Below are 13,291 nucleotides of genomic sequence, written 5' to 3' on the forward strand. Positions count from 1 at the left end.
GGGGTGCAGTGGGGCTCTTTCTGAAGTGCCGTTTAGCCTGTGCGTCGGCCATGCAAGATCACCCGGCAGTATATGATCGACATTGATTCCACTATGTGTAGACCTCTGATCAGTAATCCGTGGAGACATGTTGTTACTTGTATCTTCAACATCCTGCTCAGAGGTCCCTCTGTGGGCTCAACAAGTAAGAGAACTGCGACCCATGCCTTCAAGTATCAGCGTGGAAGAGCCCTTAGGAGACACAGGATGAGTTGTCGCGTGCAATTCATTGTTATTTGCAGTTCTGGCACTGTGTCAAGGTTCTGCGACACCTGCTGCTGTTGCGTTTGTTCTAGTACTGGAAAAGCCCACGCCCCTACTATCGCAACATGCATGAAACGGCCACGAGTCTCGCATGTCAGGGAGACATCCAAGGTCGCAATCGTTGTTGCTGTTCGCGAGAGGTGAGATCGAAAAGCTACACTGTCTCCAAGCTCTTGTTCTAGCCTAGTAGACTGTATGGCGTTGTCTTGAGGTCGCGTTCAACTATGAGAATCAGCTTACATATGGATGCGCGGCGTATAGCAAGGAGGAACGGTGCCCAGGTTAGGGAGAAAGAGCTCTAGTGATGATGATCAAAGTTGAAAATAGTAATGTGGAAGGAGCCCTGAAGCAGTGGGCAAGACCCGTAGTCGCTCGCGCTTGCCAGAAACCCTGGCGCTAGTGTTCGCGGCTTCGGCACCCCTCCTGCGGCCTCACGGGAGTTTCAGCGGCGTCCACGAAATCTTGAGGAAGTCATAAAGTGATCGAAGCTGCGCAACGGAATCAGGTGTCTGTGTTCGTCATAACTTCGTCATCTCCGATCAGAAGAGAAGGAAGCAGAGGTGAAGTCTGACTGGCCACATTGGAAGCAAGTGTAGATTTCAAAGCAGCCCGCCGCTCATTGGCCAATCGCCCCTACCCTCCCCATAACCGTACATATGAAAAGAGCTCTCCCATCTCCAACGGTCGATACTTTCAAATCGGCCAAAATGTCAGGCGAGCGGCAAGCAGCGGATGCTATCCGGTTCTACGACTCGAAATCCTGGGATTACGACGCTACCTGGCACAACGATTTCACCAGGCGGTTCATGTCCTATCTCGATATTCATCCAGGGCAACAAATACTGGATCTGGCATGTGGCACCGGGCTGTTAACATTCCGCGAGGCAGAGGCGGTAGGATCACAAGGGCATGTCATCGGAGTTGATGTCACTCCTGGTATGCTCGCGGTCGCTACTCACAGAAAGACCCAAGGAGGAGACAAATACGCAAACACAACTTTCCTTCAAGGCGACGTCCTGCATTTAGAAGAGACGGAAGTGCTCAAAGGAAAGCGGTTTGACGTCATCACAGTGGCTTCTGCTCTGGTCTTGTTTCCCGATCCAAAAGCTGCTATTGAGCATTGGGCAGGGTTCCTGAAGCCTGGAGGCGTCATTGCCATGGATGCGACACATCCGAGGAACTTGGTCTCCGGCATGGTACTGGAGAGGGTTGCCCGCAGGTTGGAACTTCCCATTCCATACAATCGTTCATGGAGCAAATCCGAAGACACCTTGAAGCAGATGCTGGAGTCTGCGGGCGTGGAGGTAGATCAAGTTGTTACCGTAGAGAGTCAAGCGGGATACGGCAGACGCTTATATGAGATGGAGCAGTGGGACGACTTCTTCGTCGAAAATGTGATTGTCAAGGACGTTGCAAGAACGTTTGCGAACAATGACATTCGAAGGAAAGCGCAAAAGATCTACAAGGAAGAGTGGGAGAAGTTGGCGATAGACGGAAAGATTGAGGAGATTGACTCGGTGTTCCTCGGTATTGCGCGGAGACGTAAGTGACCCAAAGAGCTGAACCAGACGAAACTAACGCGCCATCTAGCTGCGGACGGTTCGAGATATGCGCCACAAGTTATGAAGGATGACGTTGTATTCAAAGGTGGATGTCGCTGTGGTGGCGTGCAATACACATCGAGCGCCGCACCTTCAGACATCACACTGTGCCATTGTCGCGCATGTCAGCAAGTCTCAGGCTCTGGCTTTCTGCCCTTTACACACGTTCCCAAAGACAGCATCTCCTTCACGCATGCGGACACGCGCACAGTCCTAAGACTATCGGCCGTTGCGGAACGTACCTTTTGCGCGGGCTGCGGAGCTCCGATCTCTATGTCATATCCCTCCGATCCCGACGGTCTAGGGTTGTGCATGGCAACGGTCGATCTAGAGACCCTTAAGACGGAAGTAGCACCCAAAGTGGTGAAGCATATATTTCTGCGAGAGAAGGCGCCCTGGGTGGTACTTCCCGAAGATGGAACGGAGCGGTGGGGCACGTCAGAAGACGCGCACCTGCTCGCGCAGAGCTAGACAGTTCGAATAAAAGCGTAGCTACAAGAAGATGCGGTGAACTTGTAAGGGTACGCGATTATTCGGTGTGAAGATTTGTGGGGTAAGTGCAGTGGGCGAGTGGGAGTACCTCCACTGATGGGAGAGAGATATGTGATCCCGCAATCACAGGATACACACGATCAGTGTCTCAGTCGCTGAATCTCCTGTTGTTGAGTGAGCTTCTTCAGATAGGCCTTCCCTGCTCATTTCAACGCGTACTGGGCCGTGCGCTAACTGTTGCACGATGAAATGTTTCGAAACGCGAACGCAGACCGAACGGCTTGCAAACAGGGACGAAGGCAGCTTACAGGCTGTCTTGCATTAGAGCATTCTGGCTGGCAAGGCGTCATTGGACTCTGTAAGCGACGGCTACGTGTTGCGGTGTGCGTTGCGTACGTGATGGGGCGAGCTAGCCCTCCCAGCCTCACAAAATCTAGTTCCCTGCCACGCTGTTTCCTGCCAACCACGCGAAACAGCCCTCGAGGACAAAACCTCGCCCTTTGCTCACGAAACATTGAACCCTCTTTTTGCTCTCTGGTACACTATACCGGCAGTGACACATTTTACTGCGTCTCTTACCACTTCTACCACCAAACATTCGTTGACCGCCGCTTTACCTTCCCACGACCCTCGTTCCGCCTTGTTATCGATAGATTGACAGTGTTGGCCGGGTTACCCTCAACACAACCCCGCCTAGCAGCAGCATTGAAACCGTTGCTTTCGCGTTTCATACGTAAACATCCATCTGCTCGACGATCCTTGGGCGACTGACGCATTCCTCGCCCGCTGACCAGCGTGCCTTCTTGCAATCCCGGCACCGGACGTCCTTTAGCGGCTGTAGTTTGGAATGAGCCGCAACGCCCCTCACAACGTGGAGCTCCAACAGCCGCCTCAGGCCCCTTATGCGACGCACCGCTCGAACCACAGTCGAAAGATCTCGAGTCCCGTGGTCGGCGACCAAGTGCACAGCTTCGACGACGTGGACATTACCGGCCTTCAACCACCTCCTTCCGCTTTAACACCCACTACTGCAACGGCATATGACCCACATGCACCTTCCCCACTAGAAGACTTCCCTCGATCTGGCCGAACACATCAGCGGACATTGACTGGCACCATCTTCGACAACTTCAATCGCGCAACATCGACAATCCAGCAACATACTTCAAGAGCATCTTCACCTACAAAGTCCTTGGCAAGCTTCATCCCCTCCAGAGGCGCTATCGAGTCCAGCGCTAGCCAGCCTAAGATTAGGGCCCTACAAAACTGGTTCAACGGCTCCTCTGCACCCGTGACGCTGGGTGTCGGACAGCAAGACGAGTACTCGGATTCTGGTTCGGAGTCGGGAGAGGAATACGACTCTGAGTCTGAGGAGGAGGAAGAGCAGAGAGGCAGCAACATGATGACCAACCTCTTCAACCGCGGCTCTTCCCTTACGAGGGGCACATCGCAGAGCCCGAGACGATCAGACGACACCCAGACCCCGAGCAAGGCCCCGAGCCAGCCCACCACTAGCAGCAAGTTCGCGTGGCTGCTGTCCACGCAAAAGAACGCCGCTGTACCCCCTCCGCAGCAGTCTCCCACATACCACAACCCCGACGATGAGCTCCTCAACTTGAGCATCTCGCAGTCGCTCTTCCCACACGGACCTGCCGATCCACTGGCGCCCTCTTCCTTCCACGACCTCCTCACCAACGCCGAAGCGCTGCTCTCTCGCTACCAGACTGCATACCGCCAACTCTCTACCGCGTTGGGAGATGCACATGCCGAACAAAGTGCGCAGGATGACGAGCTTGACGAGGCTGAGACACGAGCAAGGCATTTGAAGATGCAGCTGGAGACAATGGCGGCGAAGGCAGCTGAGCAAGACGAGCAGATGCGAGGCCTCATGGAGGATCTTGCGTTTGAGCGAAAGGCTCGTCAAGAGGAAGAGGCGGCTCGTAAGAGGAGTCTAGCCCTCATCAGAGGCGCACCACAGTGCGATCACGCTCCATGCCAGGAGAACGCCCGCCGCCACAACCGCGTGTCCGGCTCGGAGATCAGCGTCGATTCCGGCTTCGAGTCTGAAGCCGAGACCGATGCCGCGAGCGTCTTCTCAAGAAGCTGCCTCAGCCCCACCGGTACCGACCGCTCCTCCATCCTCGACACCGACATCCACGACATCACACCCAAGGGACGCAAGCCGCAACCCTTGAAACGCGGAAGCACATACGAGCAGAGGCAGGAGGGCAAAGTCGACATCGCGAAAGGCGGATGGGGATGCGCGAATTGCCAGGGCGGTGCACAATCCGCCGTCTGGGGTCGTCTGGCAAAGGAGCGAGAGGAGAACCGCTCGCTCAGACTGAGGGTCGAGACCCTGGAGGAGGCTGTTGACGGTGCTCTCAATGCCGTCGCTGGCGCTTGGGGCGTGTAAATACCCGTGTACAAACATACATGACTTTGGAGTATATTGGCGTTTTGGTATACCACTGCTTGACGATTGGATGACTATCAGATTGGTTTAGTCTTTTGAAAGATGCAACGCATCGTAGTTTAGTGTAGCATGAACCACGCTTTACCTTTTCGCAACCACCAGGGCAATGATGCAAAAGTGCTGTATACATTGAATATGCTCCATACATCCAACTAACAAGTAACAAAACCCCCCTTAGCACCACTCAAAGCTTCTGCTCCCCACCACAACACCCCTTCTCCTTCTCCACCAGCACACTAGCCTGATTCTTCGTACTCGGTACATCAATCGCCGGATTCCTCTCAAAGAAATCACTCGGCTTAAAATGCACCTGGTAAATCTCCACCGGCATAACAGGCCAATCCTCCACCCGCGGGTTGTGCGTCAGTCCAAACACATTCCACACCACCAAATCCTCATTCTCAACCCCGTCTTTGCGGGCCGCCATGTCGTGCACACCCCCCTCCTCAAGTTGACTTTGCATCGTGAAACGTCCTGCAGCATACAGCTCGTCGTCCTGGTACTTGGTCACCCAGACGTGGTGGTTCGTGAAGAGCGCGCGCTGCGCTTGTATGCTACCCGGTGCGGCGAGTATCTTCTGCGTGGGCAGCGGCGCGAATTTGTAACCAACGGGGTTCCCTGATTTAGGATTCGTCTTGGACGGGTTTATAATCTTAAACACGCGGTGGTCGAAGGGATTTGCGTCTACGCCGCTAGATTTGTCGATGACGGTTTTGCGGATCTCGTAGAAGTTGCCGGCGGGGTTTGTGGCTGCGTTGATGGGGGTTGAGTGCGATTCTTCGTATACGACGGTGTTTTTGTGGCCGTCGATTGCGGGGTCGAAACCTGTTGGTTGGGTGGTCAGGTAAGTGATTCTTGTGTGTTAGGAGAGATTGAGGATGACGTACGGGCTGCGAAGATGTGTTGGTGGTTTTGGGCGAGGACGCCGCCGGAGACTACGTTTCCGTAGTCGGACGTCTTGCCTGGGTCGATGTTTACGACGGAGACGATGCCTGTTGCGCGGACTTCGAGGGTTATGCCGCCGGCGGTGTCGAGCTTGTAGGCGAAGACGTATTCGTAGTTTGCTAGGGTGATGATGAATTGGATGACAAGTTCGCGTAGTCGGGTGACTACTGCGCGGCCGGTTCGCCAGTTGGCTGGTTTGGTGAGTTAGTTTGGGATGAGAAGTTGGTGTGGTGATACGTACTGTGCTTCCAGCCAATACCGTTGTCTTGCTCGTGGAGACAGACTACGTTGGGATGGACCTTTGGTTCGCCATCGTTACCAACAACGACGGCGTCGAAGTACTTGATCACACCGAGGCAGTCGCAGCCCAAAGAAAGGTTGTTGGCACAGTTGCCAGCGCCTCCATCACCGAAGTCGAAAGCTTGCTTGCGGTGGAATGGTGGGCGAGCATCAGCATACGGGACCGACATCTCTGAGATGCTCATCCGGTACATGATACTCCTACCATCGTACTTGACGTCGTGCAGCACAGCTCCTTCACGGGGGTTGAACGAGACTCTGAAGCTCCACTTCTGCCACTCAACCAGTGACTCGTCTGTGACGCTGAAGGAAGGCCCCTCTGGCTGTGTGATGTTGATGGGCTTGACGTCTTGTCGAAGACCGCCTTGCAATAGTTCAGGAACATATTCTGCGCCTTCGCAGTGGTCCAGAACGCGCTCGGAGTGTGTCTGACCTGTGAGGCTATCGCCCTTGCCACCAGTGGCTAGACGATCAACGCGGATGATCTTCCTGGTTTGTGCATCCATGACAGGAATCAGCGGTAAGGGATAGGCGTAGAAGTTTGAGTCGGCGTTTCCGTTCCTCATATCCTGAGCGAAGCATAGTCCTTGGAAGTATCTTCGGTTCTCAGCACCAATATCAAGACCACCGTATGGCCTATGATTGTTAGTAACGTGGTAAACTGAAGTCGACATGGGTACCTACCAAGGCTCAACGACCAACTCAAACCCATCAGGCAGCTTGATCTCAGCCATAGCTTCCTTGAACATATCACTCTCCTCACACGCTTTAACAAGGTGTTGGAATTCCCACAATGTCAACGCAGCCTGCTTCTCCTTTCCCACAATCTCGTGCCGGACTCTCTTCCTCTGCTCAACATCAATAACAGACTCGTGGTACTCTGGTATCTTGTCTGAGCCGATGACGTCGTACTGGCACTTTGCCAACCGCGGTGGCCGCTTGGAAGCTGGTGACTGTCCTGGCTTTGCTGCATGTTCGAGCTCAAGGTACTGTTTCATGAGCTCCTTTGCTGGTTCTTGAAGGAAGATCTCTCGAAAGTCGACAACGCAGTCTTTGTGGAGGGAGAGGACTGTGTCACGCGCAACGCGTGTCTCCTCTATGTTGAGGATACTGAAGGGATGAGGTGCCATGATGTAGTGTATGCTTGAAGGAAGGAAGGCGGTATGATGTTGTCTTCACCCGGAGCTGGTGTGGCGTAGATGGAGTGGAAGAGAAGTCGTCCAGTCTGGAGGGACATGATGCAATTTATCTACAGACGTAGACATTCTGCCGAGCCCGTATCTCTAAGCGTAGAAGCGGGGATATGAGATGATAGCCCATGGTGATACGTTCAAACACGCGAAGCAGTACCGCCGTCATGCTCTCTGGCGGAACGTCGCATGTACCTTCCAACTTCGGTTAGCGTGGGATGTTGATGACTATGTGCTGCACGCTCTGTCGAGCGACACACAGATACAGAAGCGTTATCTATCCAGCCCCTGCTACTCCAGGACATCTACCAGGAACGCGGCGCTATCGTGCTGTTCTTCGCGGAATGTCGCGTGTGAAGAAGTCGAATCCTCCACCGGAATTACCTCCGCTGTGGGTCGGATTACTCCAGGACTGGTCTGGCTTGGGCTACCACAGGACGGAACATTGCGCAGCAGCGATAAAGGCACTGGGTCTGGGTATATCGGTGGTCGTGTTATGTAAGTCGACGATCTGGAGCACGCTGGGGAAACGAATACCAAGCTTTGTTCCGCGATGTAGTACGAGATCTATGCACTACCCACCTAGGTAGGTACAACGATAACACACCGGCTTGGCGCGATAGCAAGACTGGAAAGGGCTCTCCAGCTTCGTTCTTACTCCGTGTACGATTGCCGCGAGCAGTCATGTTGCCGAATAGTCTACCGTTTCCATTGCTGCCTAGGTATGAATCAAAAGAATTCGCGCGACATCAGGCAGAATGCGAAGCCATGCAGTTGGGATTCCCTGTCCAGTATTACAAATACAGTGACAGCTTTTGCAAAATACGCCAGCCTCTGATTAGAGGAATGTGTTTGCTAGATGAATCAATGCTCAGTAACAAAGTATTTGCTAGACTTCCCTATCCACTGATTATCAGTACGTGATTGAGAAGACGAACACACCATCTTCTAGACGCCGTTAGTAGAGACCCATAAGGTTGGTGGATCACCCTCGACTCGTGCCTCAAGCTATACCGCACCAAGCTATGGACCCAGAGCCTGTTGCACAGCTCGCTGATCTCCCCTTGTTATCACTAAGAATATAAACGATCGATTTTGTCGTCTTTCCATCAAATCATCCATCTCAATGATTCACGCATCGGTGGTTTAGTGGTAAAATTAGCCGTTGCCATCCTTCACAGGACAGTTTCGGCTAGCCCCGGGTTCGATTCCCGGCCGATGCATTGCACCATTCTTTTTGCCATTTCACACGTCGTAGCGACGTTGTGGTGGATGGAGTATGTTTTTGAGCCGGTGGTTGAGGCGTGACCGCCGCGGGGCCATAAGCGAGGCTAGCAGCAGGATGGGAAGCGTGGCAGACGAGACGACAAACACTTGAAGTCTGCGAGGTATTATTTTGCACTTGCTCTATTATTACTGCATTCGCCTTTCTATTCAATACATCAAGTCGCTATCCCTTCTTTACCACGTACTGCGCTCCGGACAACTACATAAACTTGCCCTTGCATCGCACTTGTATTACCCACAACACCCCATTAAACCACACTCAATCCCTCGCATTCCCAGACATGGTAGCAGCAACCGCCCCTCCAAAGACAGCACCGATCCCAATCCTCCTGTTCTCCCTCTGCCCACTAACCCGCCACCGATGACTAGCCTTGGTCACCACCACCCTCTCCGGCTCCGCAAGTCCCATCTGCCCCGGCGGCGCATTCTTGAGCTGCCCATACTGCACTCTCCTATCCCCAACATCCTCGAGCACCTGATCGAAGTCGCCGTGGTATGCTTTCATCTTGTCGGGCGCGATGATGGGCGCACCGAATGCTTGTGAGATCTCTAGTGGACCTAAAGTGACTTTGCGACCGAGTTGCCAGAAACCCCAGTAGACGGGTAGGACGAATATGACGGTGATGAAGGTTGCTGCGAGGGCGCCGCCGACGTAGGCGAAGGAAGTTTGATATTCCTCTACGATGCCGGTAATCGACGTGGTGATGTTCTGGCTGGCCATGCCGAGGGCTTTGCGTTTGTTGACATCGGTTGTAGGTGCGCCTTTGATGTACAGAGCGGTTACGAAGCTTAAGGTGTTGAGTTTGCGCAAAATCTCGATGGTAGGATCATCTCGACCGGGCTTATCGATAGTATACCAGCAGCGGTCCTTCTGTGGCACATTGGAGTCTGCGTAGAATACCGTCTGGGTGGGAGCGCCTCGAGAGACGAGATCCCAACCGTAATTGTAGGTAAGATTTGCCGAAGACCCGTAAAGATTGTTCATAATGTAAGTTAGAGCTCCGACCGTAGAGATCTCGCCATACTTTTCTTGCAGATTGACCTGGTGGAGCACCTTCAACCCATCGATTTGTGTAACATTGCTGAGATCAGAACCGATAGGCCAGGATTTGTTGTTGTTATTGAAGAACTTAACATGTGTGACGATGTTCCTGCCATTCAATTCCTCTTCGCTTGGTATCATAACAGTGACAGGATACTGGATGACTGCAGGCATAATTTTGCAAGTGCGTACAGTCACATTTCCTGGACAGGAGTCCTCCGTGTCTCCAGCTTGACTGTTTACATACATCATCTCGAGATTAATACTGGCGTATGGTTTCGTTCCGGTCGCCCATGACGGGTTGAAGTTGACGCTCCACAGCGGGTATGATGGTGCGTTTTCTGATGCTAATCCGTAGTCAACATTGCTGTACCGGCTGGTACAGTCAAACATAAAGCCAAGGCCCTCAATAGCTCCTCTGCACTCTTGTCGATAAGGGCAACCGAAGAAAGACGCGTTGTTTTTGAGAGTATCGTGCACCTTCCCGTTGGCGAGCTTGCCGTAGTACGCATCCAGGACGCCTGCCCATGCTGCATCCACCATCTTGACATTTCCATCAGCTCCTGGGATACCACCGAAATTCACTGGCCATTCTCTCTCAACCCATCCAGTCATGGTGGAATTGGCGTACTCCTTTTGCTGAGTTACGATAGTCCTCGTCGATTTTTGAAATAGAGTGCTATCCACGACAGCAAACTTCGTCATAAGTGCGGCGAGGGCGACCAGATTGAAGTACCTGCCGGAGGTGACAATCGCGTAGAAGCTGTAAGAATATGCGTGATTCTTATGTAGCACGCGGAGAGAGCTACCGCGCAGGGCTGTTCTCCACCATGCAATAGCCAGTCCATGGCTGACCAGAGTGATCAACCCCAGATTCTGGATCTGGTTTGCAACGTTGAGTAAAACGTTGGGCTGAGCAGGAAAACTGTTCCATCAGTCGCGACCCGATTCAAGGTGCATCTGTCAGACTTACCTTGCAAACGGCCAATCCTTGACGCGCTTCTTGTGCGAGGACACCAGAATGACCACAGCCGTAGCCGTCGCCACAAAGATGACCATGAGGCCTGCAAAACCGATCCATGGAAACTGGTTTTTGAAGCCAGGTCTCCAGTCGATGCCGTCAACGTTTGGATCATGTTCGGAATGGTCAATCTTTTCGTTATACTCGCGCCTCAGTGCGTGTGGCTGTCTACTCGACTTCTTAACATCGCTGGAATACGTTCCGCAATCCTCAGTAACAGCGTCAATTTTGAATCTCAAGTCTTCTCTCGGTGAACCTGGAGCGGTTTTCCAGCTATCTCGATCGGTCCCAGGAGAATTCGGAGCGAAAGTCGGGGAGTGCCAGGCCGGTCGGATTTCGTTGTCCATGACAGCAGTCTGGCGTGGAATCGAAAGATTCCAGATGGTGCAAGGGACAAGATGTAGTAATAGATGCAGCTAGAAAGCACGGTAAGTAAGTAACAAGCAAACCTCGTGCAACAAAGGAAGCAGCAAACAAGTTCGCATCGCGTGTTTCTACCTTCTGTTGTACAGATAGATCAAGGGGGCACAGCATGCGAAGCGAGCTGACCCAATTAGCAATGGCTGTAATCCAAGAAAGATTTTGCTCTCGTCCTTCTCGACATATCCATGGAAAGAGCAACCACATCGTAATACTGTAAATGTTCAAAAAGCCGATATGCCGTTTGTCGCGTTGTGTTTAGCGATAAGATTCGAAGTTGTGGTATCTGTACAAGCGGGTACAAGCATGCGCAATCCACGCGTCAGTTGTACCAATAGCGGACATTCCTATTCAGTCCTGCATATGTTCGTCGTCTTGCTCCTGCTCCTCTTTGAGATTATCCTTTCCGTCCTCGTCTTCCGGAGGCATAGAAACAGGGAACGAGAGATGTTTCCAGTCCTCGATCTGTGAAGAGTCAATATGTTAGGCGTAGCAAAAAAAGGATAATGCCTACCTCTTCAGTGATGCTCTTCAGTCTGTCGCGAATACTTTCCACCGCGTAGCTACCCAAAATCAACCGCAACGGAGGATAGCTGCAATGACCCAGTTGCCACACCAACTCTGCGCTCTTCACTGCGCTCACCGGCTGTCTGTCGTTCAGCCACTGTACCATCCGTCGCGCGTGTTGCGCGGGGCTTGTCAGTCCCGAGTAGGGCTCGCTGGGGTTCGGTTTCACGAAGAAATGACCGTAACGTTTCGGCTTCGGCGGACCTGTTCCTGGAACGGGCATCGAAGTATAGCTGGGTGGTAATATGTTGTCATCTGGCTCGTCCAATCGAACATGTCCAGGTTCGACCAGTGTTGCTTTGATGTTGAATATATCGACTTCGTACAACATCGACTCTATTAGTCCTTCCACAGCGTACTTGGTCGCACAATACGGGCCGAGGCCAGGCACGCCAAGGGCTCCAGCCGTGGATGAGAATATGAGGTATCGACCGGAGTTTTGTGAGCGAAAGTAGGGGAGGGAGAGTTGCAAGATGTGTAGGGTTCCGAGGAAGTTTGTGGTGAATTGATTGCGCAGGTCGTACTCGTCCTGATCCTCGCATGCTGCTATGACGCCGTAGCCGGTGCTGTTCGCTATGACATCCACCTGGCCCCAGTATTCGATGCTCTTCCTGATGACCTGATCCACTGTCTCGCGCACTCTGACATCGCATAGCAAGCCCAAGCAGTTTCTGCTCTTCCACTTATCCATCTGTTCAGGTGTGTTCTCTTCAGTCCATCCCACCGCGGTGCATTGGTCGCCGTGCGCTAGTATCGCTCGAACGAGGGATCGTCCCATGTGACCGGTCGCTCCGAAGACCTAAAGGAAGATGTCAGCTATCGAGATCAAGGCAGCATGCTTGATGACCTACTATCCATACTGCTCGCTTGGGCGGATTGTGCTCAGATGGTGGGTCGCAAGTTGCTGGAAGGATGAGATTGGGGTTGTGAGTTGCAGCGCCTGGCGAGAGGCTCTGACTCTGGGTATCGAAATCCATAAGGAGGTTGAAGACGCTACAATGGTATGCGATCTTGAACTGGTCCAGAGGTGGGGAGCTTGGCAACCAATCGGACTTGCAACTGCCGCTATCTCCGTCTGGTTCAGGTGAAGGGGCAACGAAGCCACGTCGCGCACTTGATGTGTGTACGCGAGTAATCCAGGGTATTTCGGTGTCGCGTCGGAAGTGAGGCTTGGTAGGACTAGCACTCAAGGCATGATGAACCTCCTCTCGTCGATCAGGAAGCGGAGCCCCTCGATGACCAATTGGCTGGGAAAGGCCTGTTGCCGGTTCATGAAGTTGCTGACGAGGATGAAGAACATGATGAAGATGTCGAGGTGCATAGGCGACGTGAGGAAGAAGTGGTACGCGAGGAACAGGAAGGCCTGGGCGCGGTATCTACTCTTGATGGATCGGATGACTCTGTTCGCCTTAATGGCAGCGGCGCGGTTGGTGGGGGTCCTAAAGGTGACGACCTTGGAGAGAAGGGGCATCCTAGGTAGAGTCGTGCCTCGTCGCGGGTCTGAGTCTGGGGAGACCTCGGGGCTGCGGAGATGGGCGTGGAGTGATTAGGAGGCTTATCGATATGGCTAGGTCGGCATCCTTCCAAGGTCCCGATGCACAATTACGTCTTTCAGCCTCTGCTCGAAATCACCATCCACACCCAATATGC

General features: G+C 53.0%; 6 protein-coding genes and 1 non-coding gene across 7 annotated transcripts; 3 read left to right on the forward strand and 4 right to left on the reverse strand.

The window, feature by feature from the left end:
- Positions 1–1,010: 1,010 nt before the first annotated feature.
- Positions 1,011–2,375, forward strand: J4E86_011341 (uncharacterized protein; the record flags this gene model as incomplete). Its single annotated transcript, XM_051451834.1, has 2 exons — positions 1,011–1,845; positions 1,894–2,375. 2 exons carry the CDS (start codon positions 1,011–1,013, stop codon positions 2,373–2,375), a joined length of 1,317 nt encoding a protein of 438 aa, XP_051296965.1.
- An 868-nt stretch (positions 2,376–3,243) lies between these two features.
- J4E86_011342 (uncharacterized protein) lies at positions 3,244–4,809 on the forward strand (the record flags this gene model as incomplete). The annotated part of the gene is made up of 1 exon (XM_051451835.1): positions 3,244–4,809. The coding sequence occupies one exon, from the start codon at positions 3,244–3,246 to the stop codon at positions 4,807–4,809; it is 1,566 nt and encodes a 521-aa protein (XP_051296966.1).
- Positions 4,810–5,053: 244 nt separating this feature from the next.
- J4E86_011343 (uncharacterized protein) lies at positions 5,054–7,244 on the reverse strand (the record flags this gene model as incomplete). Its single annotated transcript, XM_051451836.1, has 4 exons — positions 5,054–5,694; positions 5,757–6,005; positions 6,056–6,750; positions 6,799–7,244. 4 exons carry the CDS (start codon positions 7,242–7,244, stop codon positions 5,054–5,056), a joined length of 2,031 nt encoding a protein of 676 aa, XP_051296967.1.
- A 1,195-nt stretch (positions 7,245–8,439) lies between these two features.
- On the forward strand, positions 8,440–8,527 carry J4E86_011344. The gene has a single exon. It is a non-coding gene; the product is annotated as a tRNA-Gly (tRNA).
- Positions 8,528–8,850: 323 nt separating this feature from the next.
- Positions 8,851–11,001, reverse strand: J4E86_011345 (uncharacterized protein; the record flags this gene model as incomplete). Its single annotated transcript, XM_051451837.1, has 2 exons — positions 8,851–10,558; positions 10,607–11,001. The coding sequence occupies 2 exons, from the start codon at positions 10,999–11,001 to the stop codon at positions 8,851–8,853; spliced, it is 2,103 nt and encodes a 700-aa protein (XP_051296968.1).
- Positions 11,002–11,425: 424 nt separating this feature from the next.
- On the reverse strand, positions 11,426–12,618 carry J4E86_011346 (uncharacterized protein; the record flags this gene model as incomplete). Its single annotated transcript, XM_051451838.1, has 3 exons — positions 11,426–11,539; positions 11,589–12,440; positions 12,493–12,618. 3 exons carry the CDS (start codon positions 12,616–12,618, stop codon positions 11,426–11,428), a joined length of 1,092 nt encoding a protein of 363 aa, XP_051296969.1.
- Positions 12,619–12,827: 209 nt separating this feature from the next.
- J4E86_011347 (uncharacterized protein) lies at positions 12,828–13,112 on the reverse strand (the record flags this gene model as incomplete). Its single annotated transcript, XM_051451839.1, has 1 exon — positions 12,828–13,112. One exon carries the CDS (start codon positions 13,110–13,112, stop codon positions 12,828–12,830), a length of 285 nt encoding a protein of 94 aa, XP_051296970.1.
- Positions 13,113–13,291: the final 179 nt, after the last annotated feature.

Source organism: Alternaria arbusti (genome assembly GCF_024043155.1).
Source record: "Alternaria arbusti strain BMP 1465 chromosome Unknown scaffold_33, whole genome shotgun sequence".
Lineage (NCBI taxonomy): Eukaryota > Fungi > Ascomycota > Dothideomycetes > Pleosporales > Pleosporaceae > Alternaria > Alternaria arbusti.